This window comes from Salvelinus alpinus, chromosome 36 (genome assembly GCF_045679555.1).
Source record: "Salvelinus alpinus chromosome 36, SLU_Salpinus.1, whole genome shotgun sequence".
In the NCBI taxonomy this organism is placed as follows: Eukaryota; Metazoa; Chordata; class Actinopteri; order Salmoniformes; family Salmonidae; genus Salvelinus; species Salvelinus alpinus.
This window is the reverse complement of record NC_092121.1, coordinates 6,159,376-6,182,886: the sequence shown is the minus strand read 5'-3', so window position 1 is coordinate 6,182,886 and position 23,511 is coordinate 6,159,376. Positions and strand designations below refer to the sequence as shown.

General features: G+C 43.0%; 2 protein-coding genes and 1 pseudogene across 5 annotated transcripts in view; all 3 read left to right on the top strand.

The window, feature by feature from the left end:
- The first annotated feature begins 3,138 nt into the window (after positions 1 to 3,138).
- Positions 3,139 to 12,996, top strand: LOC139565527 (all-trans-retinol 13,14-reductase-like). The gene is made up of 11 exons (XM_071385940.1): positions 3,139 to 3,632; positions 4,501 to 4,683; positions 5,310 to 5,551; positions 6,394 to 6,595; positions 6,793 to 6,990; positions 7,080 to 7,199; positions 7,951 to 8,089; positions 10,450 to 10,559; positions 11,233 to 11,402; positions 11,615 to 11,774; positions 11,961 to 12,996. The coding sequence occupies exons 1-11, from the start codon at positions 3,473 to 3,475 to the stop codon at positions 12,104 to 12,106; spliced, it is 1,830 nt and encodes a 609-aa protein (XP_071242041.1). The 5' UTR covers positions 3,139 to 3,472; the 3' UTR covers positions 12,107 to 12,996.
- A 122-nt stretch (positions 12,997 to 13,118) lies between these two features.
- Positions 13,119 to 15,355, top strand: LOC139564839 (cyclin-dependent kinase 4-like; annotated as a pseudogene).
- Positions 15,356 to 18,064: 2,709 nt separating this feature from the next.
- Positions 18,065 to 23,511, top strand: part of LOC139564954 (supervillin-like) — a 32,214-nt gene continuing 26,767 nt past the window's right edge. For 2 of the 4 annotated variants that reach the window (XM_071384897.1, XM_071384896.1), the window contains exon 1: positions 18,065 to 18,427. The gene's annotated coding sequence lies outside the window, so the exon portion shown is untranslated. The remainder of the gene's footprint in view (positions 18,428 to 23,511) is intronic. The other 2 variants (XM_071384900.1, XM_071384898.1) reach the window with 1 other exon arrangement.

The following is a 23,511-nucleotide window of genomic DNA, read 5'->3' as shown; positions in this document are numbered from 1 at the left end:
CACAAATGTAAAGGGATGAATATGTACATATAAATATATGAATGAGCGATGGCGTGCGGCATATGCAAGATGCAGTGTAGAATAAAGTATATACATATGAAGTGAGTAATGTAGGATATGTAAACATTATTAAAGTGGTGTTATTTAAAGTGACTAGTGATACCTTTGATGGACCTGCACTGATGTCGCCTTCTGGATTATAGCGGGGTGAACAGGCAGTGGCTCGGGTGGTTGTCCTTGATCTTTTTGGCCTTCCTGTGACATCGGGTGCTGTAGGTGTCCTGGAGGGCAGGTAGTTTGCCCCCGGTGATGCGTTGTGTAGACCGCACTACCCTCTGGAGAGCCTTGCGGTTGAGGGCGGTGCAAGTGCCGTACCAGGCGGTGATACAGCCCGACAGGATGCTCTTGATTGTCCATCTGTAAAAGTTTGAGTGTTTTAGATGACAAGCCAAATTTCTTCAGCCTCCTGAGGTTGAAGAGGCGCTGTTGTGCCTTCTTCACCACGCTGTCTGTGTGAGTGGACCATTTCAGTTTTTCCGTGATGTGTACGCCGAGGAACTTAACTCCCTCTGCTCTGCTGTTTCCTGAAGTCCACGATCATCTCCTTTGTTTTGTTGACGTTGAGTGAGAGGTTATTTTCCCGACACCACACTCCGAGGGCCCTCATCTCCTCCCTGTAGGCTGTCTCGTCGTTGTTGGTAATCAGGCCTACCACTGTAGTGTCGTCTGCAAACTTGATGATTGAGTTGGAAGCGTGCATGGCCACGCAGTCATGGGTGAACAGGGAGTACAGGAGAGGGCTGAGAATGGGGCCCCACAAGGGTGCAGTGTTGAGGATCAGCAGGGTGGAGATGTTTCCTATCTTCATCACCTGGGGGGCGCCCATCAACGTTCAGGACCCAGTTGCACAGGGCGGGGTTGAGACCCAGGTTCTCGACCCTAATGACGAGTTTGGAAGGGTACTATGGTGTTAAATGCTGAGATGTAGTCAATGAACAGCATTCTTACATAGGTATTTCTCTTGTCCAGATGGGATAGGGCAGTGTGCAGTGTGATGGCGATTGCATCGTCAGTGGACCTATTGGGGCGGTAAGCAAATTGGAGTGGGTCTAGGTTATCAGGTAGGGTGGAGGTGATATGGTCCTTGACTAGTCTCTCAAAGCACTTCATGATGACGGAAGTGAGTGCTACGGGGCGATAGTCGTTTAGCTCAGTTACCTTAGCTTTCTTGGGAACAGGGACAATGGAGCCATCTTGAAGCATGTGGGAACAACAGACTGGGATAGGGATTGGTTGAATATGTCCGTAAACACACCAGCCAGCTGGTCTGCGCATGCTCTGAGGACGCGGCTAGGGATGCCGTCTGGGCCGGCAGCCTTGCGAGGGTTAACACGTTTAAATGTTTTACTCACGTTGGCCACGTAGAAGGAGAGCCCACAGGCTTTGTTCAGGGGTCGTTTCAGTGGCACGGTATTGTCCTCAAAGCAAGCAAAGAAGTTGTTTAATTTGTCTGGGAGCAAGACGTCGGTGTCCGCGACAGGGCTGGTTCTTTTTGTAATCCGTGATTGACTGTAGTCTCGTGTTTGAGCCGTTGAATTGCGACTCTCTATACTGACACTTTGCTTGTTTGATTGCCTTGTGGAGGGAATAGCTGCACTGTTTGGTCGTGTTTCCGGTCGCCTTGCCATGATTAAAAGCGGTGGTTTGCGCGAATGCTGCCATCAATCCACGGTTTCTAGTTAGGGAAGGTTTTAATTGGTCACAGAGGGAACGACATCTCTGATGCACTTGCTAATAAACTCGCTCACCGAGTCAGCGTATACATCAATGTTGTTGTCTGAGGCTATCCGGAACATATCCCAGTCCACAAGTATGGTTCTTAGGTTAGCTTTGTTAAAATCCCCATTTACAGTAAATGCAGCCTCATGATGTATTGTTTCCAGTTCACATAGAGTCCAGTGAAGTTATTTCAGGGCCGACGAGGGATCTGTTTGGGGGGGGGAGATATAAATGGCTGTGACTATAATCGAAGAGAATTGTCTTGGAAGATAATGCGGTCAGCATTTGATTGTAAGGAATTCTAGGTCGGGTGAACAAAAGGACTTGAGTTCCTGTATGTTGTTGTGATTACACCATGAGTCGTTAATCATGAAGCATACACCCCCGCCCTTCTTCTTACCAGAGAGATTTATGTTTCTGTCGGCGCGATGCGTGAAGAAACCGGGTGGCTGTACCAACTCTGACAACGTATCCCGAGTGAGCCATGTTTCCATGAAATGTCTCTCTGGAAGGCAACTCGTGCCCTAATTTCGTCCACCTTGTTTTCTAGAGATTGTACATTGGCGAGTAATATGCTCGGAAGCGGAGGATGGTGTGCTCGCCTTCTGAGTCTGACCAGTAGGCCGCTCCGTCTGCCTCTCCTGCGGCGACCGCGTTGTTTTGGGTCAGCCTCTGGGATGAGATCGCATGTCCAGGGTGGTGGTCCGAACAAAGGATCCGCTTCGGGAAAGACGTATTCCTGGTCGTAATGATGGTACATTGACATCGCTTTTATATCCAATAGTTCTTCCCGGCTGTATGTAAAAACCCTTCAGATTATCTGGGCTAACAATGTAAGAAATAATACATAATAAAACAAATAACTGCATAGTTTTCTAAGGACCTGAAGCGAGGCGACCATCTCTGTTGGCGCCATCTTGTTGCATCCCTGAAAGTGAACATCCGGCTTCTTCACTTGTGGGATCATTTGATACTAGCCGCCCGGACAGCTGATGAAGCAGGAGTATTATGTCTGTAATAAAGCCCTTTTGTGGGGGAAAACTAATTATGTTTGGCTGGGCCTGGCTCCCCTGGTTCCCAAGTGGGTGGGCCACTGCCCAGTCATGTGAAATCCATAGTTTAGGGCCCAATTTATTTATTTCAATTGACTAATTTCCCTATATGAACTGTAGCACAGTAAAATATTTGAAATTGTTGCGTTTATATTTTTGTTCACTATATTTTTTGCTTATAAGTGAACCATTTTCCTAACCTCAACCTAATCATCATAGCCTGCTACGTGAATTATCATAACCTGCTGCGAAAAGTCAAATCCGACGTTGTTCGACTAAAACTGAGTTTTACGTGCAGCCGGCTCATGCCTGGGAGGCAGCCCGCTTACAAAACGAATGCGTTCACCCGGTGGACACTACGCCTACCCGGGACAGTTTTATAGAATCCTCTCGTTATAAAATCTGGGAGAATGAGCAGAGTTTTGTAACAACTATGGGCGTTGTTTTTTTACACTACTTAATAATCCCAATGTTCTTTGGCTGAAAACGACGGAGATACGACTACAAATACCATTAAACAACTGTGCTATCTGTCATGCGTGGGAGGGTTCCAAGTGGCCTGGAACCATTGCAGACCTTGTTCGCAAGCGGAATTGTGTATCCACTTAAAGTGAGAAGGTGCGCTGATTAAAATTCGTAAAATGTGGATCATTGTAGCAATCATTTGTGCTGCTTTAGCTGCATTCGTATACAACTATGTGTTCCGTACGTCCGGACCAAATCCCTTTGATATCGACACTCGTGAGCCGCTTAAACCACTGGTCACCCAAAAGAAGGAGAAAAACAAAGTTCTGAAGCAGGGTGAGTCTCGTAGACACAAGGTTCGACCGATCACCGATGTATGGACGAAATATAGTTTCATAGGAATATGTGCGCAAACAGATTTACATTTTGTAATTCTTATTTTGGCTGTCACCCTTGTCCAGTGTGTGTGTGTGTGTGTGTGTGTTTCGAAAGCTATATCTTGTTGCATAATTCAATTGCTCTGTCGTTCACATGTAACTCAATAGCATTCATTTGTAGTAGGAAAGCAGGTCAGGCAACTATTTCGTTTGTTAGAACCGCTGACAACGATTTACAATTTCCTATGGCTACACTTGTCAACTACAGTACTGCGTCACAAGCTGGACATTGCTGCTGTACTGCACGAGTGACTAAACTCATGTTGAAACGCAATCCAGCCCGCATTATATCATGTTTATAGCTGCTACACACACACACTTGTTTCAGTTCCACTAGTTAAATGTATACAATTTGGTACAGATTTTCATGCGAATATTCAAAAATCTGCATAAAACCACGACATGTGTTTCCATCAAACTGACTTTTTGCGGAGAAAAGAAAAAGGCTGTGCGTTATTACGTAGTGCACATAATTCATTTTACCGACACAAAAAGATCCCACCATGTCGAACGAACAAATTCTGTTTGCATTTAGGCCTACATAATTGTACTGCATTTTAATGTTTCCATGAAAATGCGGTCGTGACTTTTTTCATGGGTCAGGTAATTCATCCCCATGAAATGATTTAGATGGAAACGTGGTTATAGGCTGCCTTTGCACAGTCCAGGGGATAATATTGCTGGAATACATCGTTATTTGTTTAATGTAAGAATATCTAACTGGCAATATCTCTGTTAATTCTATGTTTTTTACTCTTTCTAACCAGGTTTCTTGGCCAGTAAAGTACCTGAGAAACTAGATGCCATTGTCATTGGCAGTGGAATTGGTGGACTTGGGCTGGCGGTGCTGCTGGCTAAGGTTGGAAAGCGGGTCCTGGTTCTGGAGCAGCATGATCGGGCCGGAGGCTGCTGCCACACTTTTACAGAGAAAGGCTTTGAGTTTGACGTGGGTGAGAAGGCTCTTATCAGTTTACCTTTCCTTACCTAGAAGGCAGCTATCAGTTTACCTTTCCTTACTAAACGTGGTAGGTACCTTCCTTTACTCAGAGGTGGTAGTGGCTATGAACCTGGTCTATGTGTTGTTGACCAAAATCAAGGATGGGCAACTTTGATGATGGTGGGGTTCTGCATGGTGGCTTGCGGTTTTGAATATACCTACATCAGATAACCACACATGCAGACAGAGCCGGCCCTACCCTTTTGGGGGCCCTAAGTGAAATTTTGCAAAACATTTTAGAGCCTGCCCTCTTGACCCCCCCCCAAAAAAATCATTTTGCCATGGGATGTAGAGAAATTGTACGTTATGTATTCTACTATTGCAACTCTCAACAGTAAGTTGAGACACCAAATTAGTTCCTAAAAAAACTGACCGCATGTCCTGACCGCATGTCCTGGGCTAGCCCTAGCCTGGTTTTGTTCAAAAAAAAAAGTTGTGAGTTTAAGTGTAAAACACTGTAAATGCAAACTATGAATCAATAATACTGTGTCTTATAAGCCCATGTGATTTGAGCCAGACATCTGAGATACAAAACATTCTAATAATACAATAAATCAATCAATCATGCCTCCACCTCAGGTATCCACTACATCGGGAACCTGTTGGAGCACAAGCCCTTCCGCTGTATGCTTGACCAGCTGACCAATGGTCAGCTGCAGTGGGAGCCGCTGGACAACCCCTTTGACCAGGTGGTGCTGGGCCCTCCTGAGAACAGGCGCATCTACCCCATCTACAGCGGCAGGAACCGTTTCCCTGACGAGCTGAAGAAGTTCTTCCCTGGGGAGGAGGCGGCCATCGATGAGTACATGAGGCTGGTCAAGGTATGGTGATGTCATCAATAACCTCATATGTTTTTTTCCCTTTGCAACTCTGCCTAGAAGGCCAGCATCCTGGAGTCGCCTCTTCACTGTTGACATTGAGACTGGTATTTTGCGGGTACTATTTAATGAAGCTGCCAGTTAAGGACTTGTGAGGCGTCTGTTCTCAAACTAGACACTAATGTACTTGTCCTCTTGCTCAGTTGTGCACCGGGGCCTCCCACTCCTTCTATTCTAATTAGAGCCAGTTTGTGCAGTTCTGTGAAGGGTTTCTGCTGTTCTGTGTACACAGCGTTGTACGAGATCTTCAGTTTCTTGGCAATTTCTCACATGGAATAGCCATCATTTGTCAGAACAAGAATAGACTGACAAGTTTCAGAAGAAAGTTATTTGTTTCTGGCCATTTTGAGCATGTAATTGAACACACAAATGCCGACGCTCCAGATACTCAACTAGTCTACTAAAGAAGGCCAGTTTTATTGCTTCTTTAATTAGGACAACAGTTTTCAGCTGTGCTAGCATAATTGCAAAAGGGTTTTCTACTGCTCAATTAGTCTTTTGAAATGATCAACTTGGATTAGCTAACACAACGTGCCATTGGAACACAGGAGTGAGGGTTGCTGATAATGGGCCTCTGTACGCCTATGTAGATATTCCATTAAAAATCTGCCGTTTCCAGCTATTATAGTCATCTACAACATTAACAATGTCTACACTGTATTTCTGATCAATTTGATGTTATTTTAATGGACAAAAAAAAGTGCTTTTCTTTCAAAAACAAGGACATTTCTAAGTGACCCCCAAACTTTTGAACGTTAGTGTACATGTATGAATTCCGTCAACAGAAAGCAGGACGCAACGTTTGGTTCCTGTGTCTGCTGAAGCTCGTTCCTGTCCCCCTGGCCAAGTTCCTGGTGTACACAGGCCTGGCCAATCGTCTGTCGTTCTTCTTCCGCATGGCGTCTCGCAGCGTGACCGAGGTGGTCAACGGGCTGACTGAGAACAATGACCTCAGGGCTGTCTTCAGCTACGTCTTTGGCACTTACGGTAGGCTGCTGTAGTTCCTGATAGTGGAGAGAATAACCACAGCCATCTCAAATGAAAGCCTGCGTCCTTGTCCCCTATGTAGTTCACTCATTTGTGCCATTTGGGGGACACGCTTTCCACATGGACCAAATGAATTGCATCTCTTTTTGTTGTGTGTTTGGTTTTATAAGACTCGATTTTGTTGCGTGGAACTGCAGGTAACATGCCCAAGGATGCCAGCTTCTCCATGCACAGCCTGCTGGTCTGCCACTACCTGACTGGCGCCTGGTACCCAATAGGAGGAGCCAGTGAGATCGCCTACCACATGATCCCTATCATTGAGAAAGCCGGGGGGGCCGTGCTCGTCCGCGCCCCAGTCAACCGCATCCTGTTCGACGACAACAAGGAGGCTATTGGTGAATAGGACTGGTTGATTGGTTGAAAGGTGAATTGATTGATCACACAGATGGTCAGATTTGACCACATCTGGTTCCCATGGTTTCAGGTGTGAGCGTGATGAAGGGTCAGGAGGAGCTCCATGTGCATGCTCCAATGGTCATCTCCAACGCCGGCATCTTCAACACCTACCAGCAGCTGCTGCCCAAGGAACTCCAGGCCATGCCAGGTGGGTGAGGGTATTATGGTGTGGGTGTATGTTCAAGATATCTGCGTTAAAAAAAACGGAATTGTTAGTTGACACTTGTATCGATGCCGTTGTCCAGATGTTGTTTCCTAATCATAATGTTTCTATGACCTTGTGATGCCTAATCATTAAGGATGTAACAGTTCACCAATGGGCATTGTTCCCCGGTTCAAATGTTTAAGATACGAGTGCATCGAGACCCCAAACCGATCCAAATGTAGCATGCATCGGTCAGAAAATCGATTCAAATGTTATGAATTGTTAATACACCATTTTTTGGGGGGGATAAAATGTCATTCTTTCTACCTTCCAAAAATACCTCATCTTTTGTGACACTTGCTTCCTCTCATTCAGTGTCGGAACTACGTATGCAATTATGTTGACAGTCATTGATCTACAAGTAGTTTTGCATGCCTAACAACCCCTGGCAATTAGCCTAGTTAAATTGCACGCTGTCCGCAGCTTTGCGCGCTGACCAATGAGGGGTAGGCCTATTCCTGATCATAGACCTATACATCAGCTGCAGAATTGAATTTGAAATGAATGTGTTTATGCAACAAACGTTAGTGCATCGCATCGATTTGTTCCTCTAATCAAACCGAATCGCACTGAATCGTTTCAAACTTAGCGTATCGGAGCCCATGTATCTAGAAACATATAGAATCATCTTGAAAGGGAAAGATGCACATCCCTACTAATCCTGAATGTTGTATGATCTTGTGATTCCCTACAGCCATCCAGAAGCAGCTTGGTATGATGAAAAACGGGGAGGGAGGTCTGAGCATCTTCCTGGGCCTGACTGGAACCAAGGAGGACCTGGGCCTCAAAGCAGACAACTACTGGATCTTCACAGAGCACAACATTGATGAACTGTAGGTCCTTCCTCTCATTGTTCAACCCTAAATGTTTGGCTTGGCCCCACTGTCTAATGACTTTCTTTTAATTCACACCTTATTTGTCCTTATTAACATACAGTTGAAGTCGGAAGTTTACATACACTCCACAAATGTCTTGTTAACAAACTATAGTTTTGGCAAGTCGTTTAGGACATCTTCTAGTTTTACAATTGTTTACAGACAGATCATTTCACTTTATAATTCACTGTAACACAATTCCAGTGGGTCAGAAGTTTACATACACTAAGTTGACTGTGCCTTTTAACAGTTTGGAAAATTCCAGGAAAGGATGTCATGGCTTTAGAAGCTTCTGATAGGCTAATTGACATCATTTGAGTCAATTGGAGGTGTACCTGTGGATGTATTTCAAGGCCTACCTTCAAACTCAGTGCCTTTTTGCTTGACATTATGGGAAAATCAAAAGAAATCAGACAATACCTCAGAAGAAAAATTGTAGACCTCCACAAGTCTGGATCATCCTTGGGAGAAATTTCCAAACACCTGAAGGTACCACGTTCATCTGTACAAACAATAGTACGCAAGTATAAACACTGTGGGACCACACCGCTGTCATACCGCTCAGGAAGGAGACGCGTTCTGTCTCCTAGAGATGAACGTACTTTGGTGTGAAAAGTGCAAATCAATCTCAGAACAACAGCAAAGGACCTTGTGAAGATGCTGGAGGAAACGGGTACAAAAGTATCTATATCCACAGTATATCAGTAATAAGTATATCGACATAACCTGAATGGCCGCTCAGCAAGGAAGAAGCCACTGCTCCAAAACCGCCATAAAATAGCCAGACTACGGTTTGCAACTGCACATGGGGGAAAAAGATTGAACTTTTTGGAGAAATGTCCTCTGGTCTGATGAAACAAAAATGGAACTGTTTTACCGTAATGACCATCATTATGTTTGGAGGAAAAATGGGGAGGCTTGCAAGCCAAAGCACACCATCCCAACCGTGAAGCACGGGGGTGGCAGCATCATGTTGTGGGGGTGCTTTGCTGCAGGAGGGACTGGTGCACTTCACAAAATAGATGGCATCATGAGGAGAGAAAATTATGTGCATATATTGAAGCAACATCTCAAGACATCAGTCAGGAAGTTAAAGCTTGTTCACAAATGTGTCTTCCAAATGGACAATGACCCCAAGCATACTTCCAAAGTTGTGGCAAAATGGCTTAAGGACAACAAAGTCAAGGTATTGGAGTGGCCATCACAAAGCCCTGACCTCAATACTATAGAAAATATATGGGCAGTACTGAAAAAGCGTGTGCGATCAAGGAGGCCTACAAACCTGACCCTGACTCGGTCAGGAGGAATGGGCCAAAATTCACGCAACTTATTGTGGGAAGCTCGTGGAAGGCTCCCCGACACATTTGACCCAAGTTAAACAATTTAAAGGCAATGCTACCAAATTCTAATTGACTGTGTGTAAACTTTTGACTTCAACTGTTTATCTGATGTGTTGCTTAGACAGACATTGTGTAAGGTCTTGTGGTGTGGACTTTGAGAGAGAAGTGTGTTACTGTGACATTACATAACCTATGGTACATGAGACTGTGATAGTGCGTGTAGTCATGTATTCTGTATTTCACTCCCTTTTACTGTGTGCATGAAAGATTGTGCTGTTTACAGTAATCTGTTTGGTAACAACTAAAATGCAGTGTTGTCAAAACAGACAGTATCAGTTCACTCACCACTCGTCACTGCACTTATTTCACAACATGTTTGGAACCTCTATAGATATTCACACTGTTTAACAAGCATGGTCTACAGTGCATTTTGAAAGTATTCAGACCCGTTCACTTTTAACACATTTTGTTACGTTACAGCCTTATTCTAAAACTTATTAAATTGCATTTTTTCCTCATAAATCTACACACAGTACCGCATAATGACAAAGCAAAAAAAACAGGTGTGCCAAGCTTGTAGCGTCATACCCAAGAATACTCAAGGCTGTAATCGCTGCCAAAGGTGCTTCCACAAAGTACTGACTAAAGGGTCTAAATACTTATGTAAATGTGATATTTTTATTTATTTTATATATATATATATATATATATATATATATATATATATTTGCCAACATAAAAAAAGAACATTTTGCTTTGTCATTATGGGGTATTGTGTGTAGATTGGGGGGTGGGACAATTGAATCCTTTTTAGAATACGACTGTAACGTAACAAAGTGAAGGGGTCTGAATACTTTCCAAATGCACTGCATGTGTGTTTTTATGACTGTGCCAGAATCTGAGAAGGGTGAAGTGTTCTTTACGGTGGTGTTAAAGAGCCTACAGTATTTGACCAATCCCATTATCTGGATGTTACAGGGTTGTCACCTATCTGAAGGGAAACAGGGAGGAGTCAGCGAAAAGTGTGCCCCTCCTCTTTGTGGCCTCTCCATCAGCCAAAGATCCCACCTGGGAGGAACGATCACCAGGTGCAGAAACAAGACTAGGGCTGGCACTGATTTTCACCATACTAAATGATTGAATTATTTTGATCGTTGGAAATGCATCATCCACTGACTTACTTTACTTATTTAAACCATTGGCTCCTATAAGGAGCATAATCCATTGGCTAAAATCCTACATATTACTCGGTTCGAGGCAAGTTTTTCCAGGTTGTACCGGTTGAGGCTGCTCTCGCCATATCGGCCTGGGCATCTCTCCTCTAGGTGTTTCTGGGTTGATCCTTTCTTTTCCCCGAGGGTTGCAGTGTTGGGTGTTTGGCCTCGTTTTAGTTTTATTCCTGATGTGAGACTGTTTTAGTGATAAAATGTATTAATTTTTATTGAATTTACTTCATGCTGTCAAGACAACAGTTAGGACCAAATACTAAAGACAACATACTACAGGATTCTGTAGTTTTCTATCAGGTACCAGATGGTTGCAAATGCCTTTTCAACGTCTGTTGATTTGTTCCATTCTATTGACTGTCCAATGTTGATGCAGTGTGTTCCTGGTGCCAGCCTGCTGGTCTCTGATCTACACCATACCAAAACATCTTGTAACTTAGATTATTGGAAATGCACACAACTACAACATCTGATGCCATCCGAATGAAGGCTGAACAGACGTGTTTCAACCCCTTTTCTTTTCCGTTCTTCACAGGCAAGTCCACCCTGAGTCTGGTGAGCTTTGCTAACTATGAGTGGTTTGAGGAGTGGAAGGACGACAAGGCGACCAACAGAGGGACTGATTACAAGGAGCTGAAGCAGCTATTCTGTGACTCGATTCTGGAGGTGGTGATGAGCGTCTTCCCCAAGATTACCAGGGACAAGGTAGAGCATTTGGCCCATTCATACTAAACTCTGGTAGACTGCCTTGTCCGGGAAACTAACATCTCTATGGTGGATGCACTAGTAAGCTGTAACCTAGATAAATTTCCTTTTAATTTTGACAAATGATGTAACTTGATACCTCGATGGAAAGTAGTAGATGCCCTGTTCACAATGCATACATCTCCCATTTCTCTCTCTGTGTCTGTCTTTAGGTTGAGTTCATCGAGGCTGGAACGCCCATAACAAACACACACTACATTGGAGCCCCTAAAGGGGAGATCTACGGAGCAGACCATGGCACAGCTCGTTTCAGCGCTGAGTGCAGTGTCACCATGCGGCCCCAGACACCCCTGAAGAACCTCTACCTCACGGGTCAGTATCTTTTACGGCTGATGGGGTCCATGGATATATCGGAGAGAAGCTATATGTCTATGTTTTTGATAGACTAACACATGTCTTTGCATTTGAATAAGTCATAAGTTTGACTTCAGTATTACTAAAGGTCTATATCGGCTCTGGTTTCTACTGCGTGTTGATGTTTGTGTTGTGTGTGTGCAGGTCAGGACGTGTTTGTGTGTGGCTTTGCTGGTGCGCTGGCTGGGGCTCTCACCTGTGGTTCTGTCATCCTCAACCGTAACCTGCACCTGGATGCCATTGCTCTGGCCAAGAAGACCAAACGTGTCGACACTAAGAAGTTGGAGTAACACGAGACTGACCATCTCCCTCAACCCGTTTTGGCTCCGGGTGAAGTTTCCCTTAGGTACAGATCTAGGATAAACTTCCCCTCTCCTAATCCACATTAATGGGGAAAATGCTAAACTGACCCAAGATCACCATCTAGGGGCAACTTCACCCAGCTCACCGAACGCTTCAATAACACAAGCCCATGGGACAGGCTTCAACCTCTGGTCCTACAGTCAACGCAGTGAAAAGATCCCTCAAGACGGTTACTGTGTGTTTGAGGGTGTGACTATTCTAATCAATGAGTGAAGAGAACTCTGCTCTCTCTCTCACAGTTGAGGGTAAACACATTTGAAAGTCTAATCTTTCTGTGGATGCTATCTGCATCATATCTGTGAAATTGAGTTTACAACCAATCGACCTTTGGAAATGATAGCCCAGGGATAGATGGCTTTTTCCCCCCATTTGTGTTTTCATAAATCAAGTGTGCAGATGGATGTGATTTAACACTAAATATTTTCACGCTTAATATATTGAGAACAAATGTGTTGGGTGGAGTAGATTAAGTTACCAATACTTTTGATACCAGTACCAATAACTACTGCAGACATGTTAATAATTTATCATTACTCAATATACTGTGGATGGATAACAGTGGCTTCTGTCTGAGTTTTCAGACGGTCTTCCAACCAGCTATGCTAAATTCACCTATGTAATAATGTAGGGTGAAACTAACTCCCTCTGTTTCAAAAAAAGCCATAACACAACAAAATTGTGAACCAGGTTTAAACGCTCTATGCTGTAACACTAACCACTGTACATTTCTAATGCCTCCATTTGAACACGGATGTGAAGACTGGATTGTTTTTGAATGAACATGCCTCGAGTTATTAAACACTGATTACAAACACGTCTTCATGCGGATCATTGTAAAAATGAATTATTCCACTCTGTAAATGTATGAGGGGGACTTTGTAACAAGAATACAAACTGTGATAATGAAGGATTCATCAAAGAGAGTGAATATATTTGTTTCCTAACCTTTCAGTCATCATCATCCCTTAGAATTCTATTGATACTGGTATCATGGCTGGCCTGGAATATTGTTTGATTATTATGATGATAAGTCACAAAATGCATTTACCATTCTTTCATCAATATCCCATGGATAAACGTGTGTATATAGAAAATGTGCAAGACATGAGGATGGCACATGCACAGAGGTCTTCTCCATGACCACGTCTGTCGGCAGTGATGAGAGCTCTGATTAGTTAAGGAGAATAAGGGGCCGTACCAGAATGTGGTCCCATAATTTATGAGCGTCTTGAAAATGTATATATCTCTGCAGTTTATGGTGTGAGAAGGTAAGTTAATCACAATTCATTAAATATTAGCTAAGTGTAGCTAACCACACATTGCACAAAGCAGCTTTGAGATTCCCTTTGGTTAGCTAGCAAGTGGTTGCTAGGTGGAGCTGGAGGAAGATTGCTGGCTACTTAGTTAGCTAGCCAGCGGCAATGCATAAAATCGGTGTCTTGTGTAAAGCTGACTAGACTCTTTAATAATTAAGTTCACTCTTGCGTAAGTAGTTCATTTAGCTAGCTAGCTAAATAAGTATCGTGAACGTCTTGACCCCCCTCCACATGAACAGTCATAAGCCTGTCTACCAGTCAAAGGCGTAGGCTTGTGGAAGCAGTTGTTCACACCACTGTCCAGTTTATTACTTGACCGCTTGTTTACAGACATTTACGCACGGTCTATTCCATCCTAGTTGCATCCAACTACGAAATCGGCCGGTCATGGAAGTCAATGGGTGCGATGAACATCAGAATTAGGAAATACTTGCAGAGCGAGGTGAAGGCGCATATGGCAAAGTGTACAGGACCAGAGAGGTCTGCGATCAACAGCGACCTGTAGCGGTGAAGAAGTTGAACATACCCGGAGACACGGAGAGTGGCGTTCCTGCTTTCAAATCAAATTGTATTTATTTCATGATCCGGGAGGTGGCGCTCTTGCGTAAGATCGGGTATTTCAACCATCCCAACATTGTAAAGTAATTTAATTTTTCTGTTATTTAATTAAATCTGAACTTTTTTTGCATAGCCTTTGAATTATACATAATGATCTTTGGCGTTAAAATCACTGTGATGGTGTTTTATAATTGTATACCATGGTGTCATGCCATTTCATCAGCAGAAATGGTTCACAATGATTGCCCTTAATTGCTGATCTTACTGAAAGGTTGTTGGACGCATCTGCTGGTCTGAATAACAGGAGTTTGGACCTGACGCTGGTGTTTGAGTACATCGACCAAGACCTGTCTACCCCCCTCACCACGGTCCCCAGCACTGGACTGAGTCTTGACAAAATGAAGGTGTGACTTAGCTCCCTTACATACCTGCAACTGAAAAAAACCTCAATGACTCCAAAGCACTCCATTAAGAATTAGTATAACATTTTACTGTACTCTCTTTTGAACTTTTCTGGCCAGATGTCCTCATATCTTGTCAGAATAAGCCACAGAAGGAGAACGTGGTTGAGCTATGCTGTCATACTGCTTCCTGTCTGTACAGGATGTGGTGATGCAGCTGCTGCATGGGCTGGACTTCCTGCACACCAACATGCTGGTGCACCGCGATCTGAAGCCGGAGAATGTACTGGTTAGTAGCCGTAGAGAGGTGAAGATTGCTGACATTGGGCTGGTGTGCACCTACACCTAACACATCGCCCTTACACCCTGTGTAAGTCTACAGAGTAGAACATCCTCCTTTGAATGCACAATCTGTTCAATTGTCACAGTGCCATTGTCCCCCAGCCTAATTAAGGTAAAGGAACTATGCATAAAAGTAAAAAGTATCTTTCTATGTCCTATCCAACGTCTCACACCCTCTCCCTTCCTCTCTCTTCCCTCTCTCTCTCTCTTCAGGTGGTGACACTGTGGTACAGGGGCCCCTGAGGTGCTGCTCCACTCTGGTTATATGTCCTCCATGGACATGCCAAACTGTTCCTTTTGAGACCATTGTTCCGTGGATACGCTGAGGCTCAGCAGCTCCAGAAAATCTTTTCGTTTTTTTCTTCTACCGTGCCCACCTTTTGATCGGTCGTTTATGATAAAAGCATTTGAATAATGTATGATTTGTGTTTTACCAGTGCCTTGTGTTGGGGGTGTGTCTGTGCTCTTCCCCATGTCCCACAGGGTGATTGGCTTGCCCAGCGAGGAGGACTGGCCCAGGGAGAGCCCCATCTCATACACCTGTAGTTGGTGCCCCTGAGACCCCTGCACCCAGCTCTTATCCAACCTGGGCCAGGAGGAGAACAACCTGCTCCTTGTATGTACAATATACACATTTTGAATCATGTTTCTGTTACAAGGCATTTTCAGAGTTAATGAATCATTGAAATTCTATTGTTCTTTTAAAGCACACTCTTGTTCTCTGCCGGCAGCAATGTCTAGAGTTCAGCCCCTGCCAATCGCAGCTCAGCTTCCCTGGCGTGCGCCTGAGTACTCACAACCTGGCAGGATGTGGAGAGAAGAGGGGAGAGCTGGGACAGAGGTTCATTCTCCTTGGAATCCTCTTACCTAGCCTATAGAACACTGAGGGTTCCCATGCCGTAAGATCTGATGTACCTATATCGAAATGTCGAATTTTGGAATGGAAATAAAAGTAAGTGAAAATATTTAAAAGGTAAATCTGCAGGTTAAGCAATAAAGTGGCCACCCTGCCACTGTTTTGGTGAAAAGTTGAGGGGTGGAGAAATTGAATCTCAAATTCATAGAGAGAGCTAAGGACTGACCATGCATGATATCAAAATGATAATTTAACCATGTTTTAAAGCTTTATAGTGTTTGTTTACAATTATTTACAAACAATGAAGTAAAACGGGCTTATTGGTTGGGCTCCGATGGGGTACGACAGTTGAACTAAGCTAATTAGGTATTTGTAAGTTATATTCTTCAACAATCAATGGGTATATATCATCAATTTAAAAGTCAAAACATTTATGTAACGTTGCCCCTTTAAAGGTCATTTGTTCAACATGAATTTGCAAATCTTGATTGGTTTTATCTGCAATGCATTTCTGAAGACTAGTTTCGTGTTGTGAAAAAACACATTTATATCAAGCGATGTAGAAACTGCGGTTCTTATGGCATGAAAACCCAAAGTGGAAGGAAAAGGAAAGTTTGACAGTGATTTAAATTACAACAAATATATTGCTTTACTACAACAAATTAGTTTATAGCTAGAATCCTTAGTTGCTACATCCGTTTTTAAAAAAACGTATAAATGAATAATATATAACCATTCATTTTTGAAGAATATAACTTATAAATGCCTCATGAGCTTAGTTCAACTGTTGTACCCCATCAGAAACCAAAATATAAGCATGTTTTACTCCAATGTTTGTGAACGATGTAAATGTAAACACTGTATAACCTCAAAACGTGGGGGAACTATCATTTTTATATCAGAGAGGGTCAGTCTTTGCATCCATCTTTGAATTTGAGAGTGGTTACATTTCCCCAGGCCCATCCCTCAACTTTTAATAAAAAAATGCATTGTTGATTGATTTGTTTTCCACTCTGTATTTGATACCAGGCAGTCAGAATGCAGAAACGAGCTGCTAGAACATTTCTTAATAATTCAGAATGTGTGTGTGCTTTAATTTATTACTGAGGGATATTGCTGTTGTCTCAAGTGATATTATTCATCTCAAGTTGCTGCAAGGGAATGACACTGCTGTATGAGCATATAAGGGAATGGCATTCTTTTTTATATTGTTCCAAATGCACATTTGGTTCTTTATGGCCCTTTTTATTTCATATATATATTCTCTGTTTAGATACTTGGAAAGGTCATACCTGTACATAGGTTTTCTTTTTAAGTTTTGAGGTGCAATTTTTATGTTTGGGGCATTTTTTTCAGGACGGAGAACATTCTGTGATCTTGTTTTAATTGAGCAAATGTAAATGAATTTCATTGTTAGTACTTTCGACAATGTTACTGTTTTCATTTCATTCATTCATTCGAGCAGCACTGGAACTGGTTTCGATTTTCACCCTCATCTTATGTGTATTTTGAATGAGGATATTTTCACAATATCATGTTTCCAAATGTCTGTGTTACTATTTTGTATAAGAGACACGTTTATCCCACCTCCACGACCTTAAGTGGTTACAAGCCACAGTGCTGTTTACCCTTTCATGACCGTTGACCTTAGTATGGCCACACACGGTCAAGTGCAATGATGTTTATAAGGTCAGATATATTCTTATTGTTCAAGACCTGAAGTGGCCCAAGCTAGAGTATGAATCAAACGTCAGACTTCCTCTGGCTTACTGCACTTAGGGAGAGGTTATTCTAAGTAGTTATCTGTGACTTGGTGTTATTTTAGAAGTTCTTTGGCCTCTTCAGATGTAGGACTGCCAGTGCTGCATCCTTCACTTGTTGCCTAATTTGTGCAAGGGCCTCTGTCCTAGCTCTCCGATCTGATCCCCGTTTCAATGTATTCTGGTCCTTGGACCCTGTTAATTTAAAGGCAGAGTCCGCGATATGACGTAGACGCACAAAGTAAACAGCATAGTGGGTTAATTTCCGCAACAACTAAGAGCGTTGGAGCGCAATGCTAAACTTCTCCACTGTTTTGGTCCCGTGGCTACCACGTTGTAAGAGTGTGATGCGAACCTGTGCGCAAGCGCAGATACTATTTGAGAGCAACGGTTTGCATCAGGCTCATCTTGCATCTCACTCATTGCAATGTTGTCATTTCGGTGACGACCTTTAAGTGAAATGGCAAAGTGCCTGTTTTGGCACTGGAGTCAGTGTTCTATACTGAGAGGTGGTAGGGTACTTCTCCAATTTGTTTGCCTTACGGTATTTAGTGATAACTTTCAAACAGGTGAATTTTATTCCTGCGTCCTATTTGGATAAATACAAGTGTCTTTAGGGTTCAAGTTATCTTTATTGAAGCGTATGTTGATCCATGAAATGGCCAGACTTGACATTGTAGATGTAGCCTATGCTGTAGCAAAGAAATAAAACAAATCCAATCATAGCTTAAAAAATAGAGAAGACCATGTTGCTAACTTTATCTGCGCTATTGACAGTGTGCTGACATTTTACTGGTTCTGTCAATTGCTGTCTATAGCTCTCCCAGCCTTGGCCCCTGCACGTGGCATGCAGCAGCGCCCGGGCGAGGGGAGGGGGTTATATTTGTAACAGGGACAGCCTGCGCTCTGCGCTCGCCGTAAATGGGCTTCCACGCTCTCTGCTGCAGCGGCGCACAAATGCCCAGTCCCTGCTGTTGTTAGCGACAATAGCCGGTCCCCTACGATTCGAGTACATGTAAGTACCCTAGCAAAATTCCTTTATGCAGGCTTCTAAAACAAAACATGTTGAAAGCCAGTTTACAATGGACATTGTTTAGCTTTTCGTTCATTGTAAATGACACAGTGAGTTTTAGTGCGCTTTTGGCACAACTAGATTGATTCGACTCAAATAAACTGACACATTTAAGGGCATGGTTAAATTGAATTAATTTGCATTTAAAGTCCAATTTGATCTATTAATCGTATAGCTACACAGTTAGTTAGAAGAAAACCTCTCCAGTGCGCACGAGTGGCAAGGAAAATAGACCCTCGAATTGTGTCCATTACGCGTCAGTTACTGACAAGTAATTGTGTCCCGAATGCAAGGTCTTCCCCCAGTTTTTTTAATTAATTGAAATGTGGTATCCAATAGTGATTATACTCTGTTAATAGATCTGTAATATCAAACTGCAGAGCGACTTGGTCGGCCTAATGTCTTTATCTTACCAAACATTTGACTTGAGACTTGTTTGAATAGGAAAATTGCTCTCATTCGTGCCATGGCTCATGTCTTGTTTTGTCATCATTTTTTTTTCCATCCGAGTTCTTTCATACTATACTGTGAGATCCTATTTTTGGATAAATATTGGGTGGTGATGATGTTTGTTGCCATTGCGTTTTCTTGAAGTGGTGAGCTACTGAATGCATTGTGGCTGATGTAGAGGGTGGAAGTTAGAGTGGGCTGGCATATCAACTAGGACTGAACTATATGTACAGAAAGGGACAGTGATGTCATGTCATCATTCATACTCGCATGTAATTCAGGCTCGATCTTTTGGATGCCATCCGGCATGGGTGAAGCAAAATATTCCCAATTGTTCACACGTGGATATCATACAGTAAACAACTGTTAATGTGTCACATTCCAGGGGCGGAGGGATGGGTTACAGTATGAGGGGCGGAGGAGGAGAGCTACAGCTGCTCTAGAGGCATTATGTTCCATAGTGTACACAAGTCCTAGAAGCTGCAGTTATCATTTCTAAACTCAATTAGAGTGTATTTGTATAGGCTCTGCAAAACTCTGCCATGGCCCCAGTGATAGCAGCATTCTGAGCTATTTAAACCCAGAGCATTTTATTTTAAATAGAAGGCTCTGGTTAAATCTATCCCTAATTCACCTGCATCACATGTCCATTGTGTCCAGTGATTATCCAGAACATGGGTACAGAGAGGTAACACCCCTTAAGCCTTTCGCATGCTTCGGTTCGGCTAGCGCCTCGCCGACCGCTCGCATTCTCCCTTAATAGACCTTCGCTTGAAAAGCGAGGGAAAAAAAGTGGCAATAGTACTGGTTGTCCATCTTGAGACGCCGAAGCCAGCGTACACTTCCTCAAAATAGTCAGAATGAATCTAAGATAACTCAAGAAATCTGTCATTAATTTTGACATTTTCTGCCGAGGAGATCTTTTTACATCCATCTAAGATGTTTGGTGCAGTATTTCTCAAGTAAAAAAATGTGCATGAAAACGATTAGACTCTCATTGAATGACAAACACTTAATTGAAGAATCCTTACTATTGACCAATCACCGAAGAAGAGGCATAGACTTCAGCTACTGACTTTGGCTTGCCCTGAGAAAAAATTGAATGTTCACAAACTGCCGAAAAACCCCTTGCCGAAGACCAGGACGAACAAAAAGTTGGCATAATACATGCACAAACTGTTCAGAACTGTTTCAGCTGGGAAGCATGCGGACGCCTTTAGAATGGGAAGAGTGGATGGGAAGCCACCGCTCATCTGCTCTTAAATTACTCTGCTGCCCAGTGGGGGGGGGGGCTACCGTTCTAATCGTGTGTAATTCCTCTCTGTCTCTTTAATCTGGACTTCACAGTCTGCTCCTGTCCTGAATTTGGTGACATCCTCTGATTTAACATATCACCCATTTAACTTCAATGGGGGAAGATGTGAGATCAGAGACCCCATGGTTGGGAAAAATCCATTGCATTTGTACTGGAAGTTCTAAGGTTTAGTATGGACATTATCTATGAATAATCCGTTTATAATTCTAGATTACTGTGTGGGCATTTTGAGTTCTGTTAAACAAAAAAACATATGCTAATAGGGTAAGGGGGAGTGGCGATTTTAGCATGTAAATCTTGGTGGGGCCCCCAAAAAATGGTGGTATTTATGCCAGCAAAGCCACTACACAACACTAAACAATACATTAATTGCACTATAACGGTGACAAACGGTGCCCACAAACTGTCAGGGCCTATATAAATCTGTCCCAACAGCAGAGTCCCAACAGCAGTCCCAACACCTTACCACTGCTACACCTGGCTATCAGCGGAGTCTTGTCTGGCAGTGAAACAGTTCATTCAGCCTCATTTACTGCCTTTTAAAAAAACATAGCTGATATGGCTGACTTGCTAAAACAAATCTAGGTTCTACTGACAATTCAGATGCACAAACTATGGCATAAGGGAATGAGTGGATAAGAGGCAATGCATAATTTAGAATAAGACAATAATGAGCGAGCTAGAGCGGACGTAGTCAATATAACTATATGTTCGACACTTTTGAAATATACAGTGACAGAATTCAGAACATAGGCCGTTCTTACAGTGTTCTCCCTGTACACGAAGTCAGAACCATAGGATAAATAAAGGGGGCATATAAGCAGGCAATGAAAGCTCTTACAATATTCAATGATTACATTTCTCAAAAACAGGTTATAGGCTACATGTGCACCACCAAGTCAGAACAGTAGGTGAAATTAAGAGGTGAAAATAGACCATTATTAGGGTGAGGCACATGGGCTACTAACTGCTTACTACACAACATGCACTTAGTATTACTTTCTTAGCTACAGTATGCATATCTCCCTGGCATATTACATATGTTTTATGCAGCAGCATACGAGACATATTTGGACTCACTTTGTTGTGCTGTGCTCACTTGAACAGGAAGGTGATGCGGCGGTACATCGTGGGCAAATTTTGTCATCAGTCTGCCATTCTCTGGATTTATGGTGCGTTCAAGACAACTGGAACATTCAAAGAAATAAATGGTTGAATCATGGTGATGTCAGTGATCTTCAGGTCATATAGCTCTAGAAAGCGGTCCGAGTTCAGAATTTTTACAATTCTGAGTTAGATGAAAGTTGAAAACGTATTTTCCCAGTCGTAGCTCGTTTTTCCCCGAGTTCCCGGTGGTCTTGAACTCACTAAAGTCAGATTTTGCAGTTCCGAGTTAACTGTTGTTTTGAGCGCGGCACAAATCATGCTTCATTGACAGCATGGCCAATGTTCAATGTTTATCATTTTAAACTAGGAAAAGACCCTTAATCCCAGACTTGGGACCACACAGACACTCCACTGAATAGCAGGCTAATGATTACTTTGCAATGCTTGCAGTTAGCCACTGATTCCTTCCAAACCACTCATTGTTGAATTTGCGTTTTCCAGCTTGTTTTGTAATGTTTATGTCCAATAGCCGATACATTTTATCTATAATTTCTCATATCTTATCTCTTATTATTTATCTTCATATGACAAGGATTAAAAATGATTTGCCAGTATATTGTTGACTTGATTAATGATGATGACTGCTAGTTAAGATTTTGAAAGTATGATGTTGACATGATCAGTCCAATCAAAGCTACTGTAGATATAACTTGATTTGACATCATTTTATCTGTGGCCAATGACCTTGAGCCTTTTTGGATGGGCACTTCTAATGTAACTCTATGGCAGCACCCAAGGGGCTTGAATTTTCTAGCTCTACCTTAGACTTGGCGGTGAAGTAGTGTCCCCATGAGTGACAGAACACTGAGCCAATCACGGCGCAACGCTCCGTATTTTCTGCTGGCTTGCCCCACCACCACAGAGAGCACTGAGCTAGGCTGAAACACCTGCATTTTGGAGCTGCCTTACTCAAGAAAAAAAAGACACCATGTTTGTATGCGGCTTTATTAACTCTTTAATCTTTATTAAAATATATATATTTTTTACATTGTTTGCCAACTGATATGTGACACGTATTAATGCCAAAATAACATGCAAAACAGGCAATCCCCCCAAATGTATTTTTATTTTACTAGTCATTTTTTTAGTTTTTTGCCCTACCTGCCTTGAATGACGTGTCACCACTGGCAAGGGGATACCTAGCCAGTTGCACAACTGAATGCATTCAACCGAAATGTGTCTTCTGCATTTCACCCAACCCTTCTGAATCAGAGAGGTAATACCTCCTACATCACAGAAGGTTGGTGGCAACTTAATTGGGGAGGACGGGCTTGTTGTAATGGCTGGAGCTGTATAAGTGGAAGGGTATCAAACACATGGTTTATATGTGTTTGATGCCATTCCATTTCCTCCATTCCAGCCATTATTATGAGCCATCCTCCCTTCAGGAGCTGCCACTGTCCTGCACTACATGACCTGCTCATCTGTATGTAGACACCTGCTCATCGAACATCTCATTCCAAAATCATGAGCATTAATATGGAGTTGGTCCCCCTTTGCTGCTAAAACAGCCTCCACTCTTCTGGGAAGCCTTTCCGCTAAATGTTGGAAGATTTCTGCGGGGACTTGTTTTCATTCAGTCACAAGAGCATTAGTGAAGTCGGGCACTGATGTTGGGCGATTAGGCCTGGCTCGCAGTCGGCGTTCCAATTCATCCCAAAGGTTTTTCGATGGGGTTGAGGTCAGGGCTCTGTGCAGGCCAGTCAAGTTATTCCACACCGATCTCGACAGACCATTTCTGTATGGACCTCGCTTTGTGCACGGGGGCATTGTTATGCTGAAACAGGAAAGGGCCTTTCCCCAAACTGTTGCAACAAAGTTGAAAGCTCAGAATCGTCTAGAATGTCATTGTATGCTGTAGTGTTAAGATTTCCCTTCACTGGAACTAAGGGGCCTAGCTTGAACCATGAAAAACAGCCCCAGGCCATTCTTCCTCCACCAAACTTTACAGTTGGCACTATGCATTCGGGCAGATAGCGTTCTCCTGGCATCTGCCAAACCCAGATTTGTCCAGAGAACGCGTTTCCACTGCTCCAGAGTCCAATGGTGGCGAGCTTTACACCACTCCAGCCGACGCTTGGCTTTGCACATGGTG

Bases quoted from the DNA above. Each gene is read 5' to 3' on its own strand.
- LOC139565527 (XM_071385940.1), top strand. From the start codon at position 3,473: ATGTGGATCATTGTAGCAATCATTTGTGCTGCTTTAGCTGCATTCGTA. The intron at 6,991-7,079 runs GTGAATAGGACT...CCATGGTTTCAG, and splicing joins CGACAACAAGGAGGCTATTG to GTGTGAGCGTGATGAAGGGT. The intron at 7,200-7,950 runs GTGGGTGAGGGT...GATTCCCTACAG, and splicing joins GGAACTCCAGGCCATGCCAG to CCATCCAGAAGCAGCTTGGT.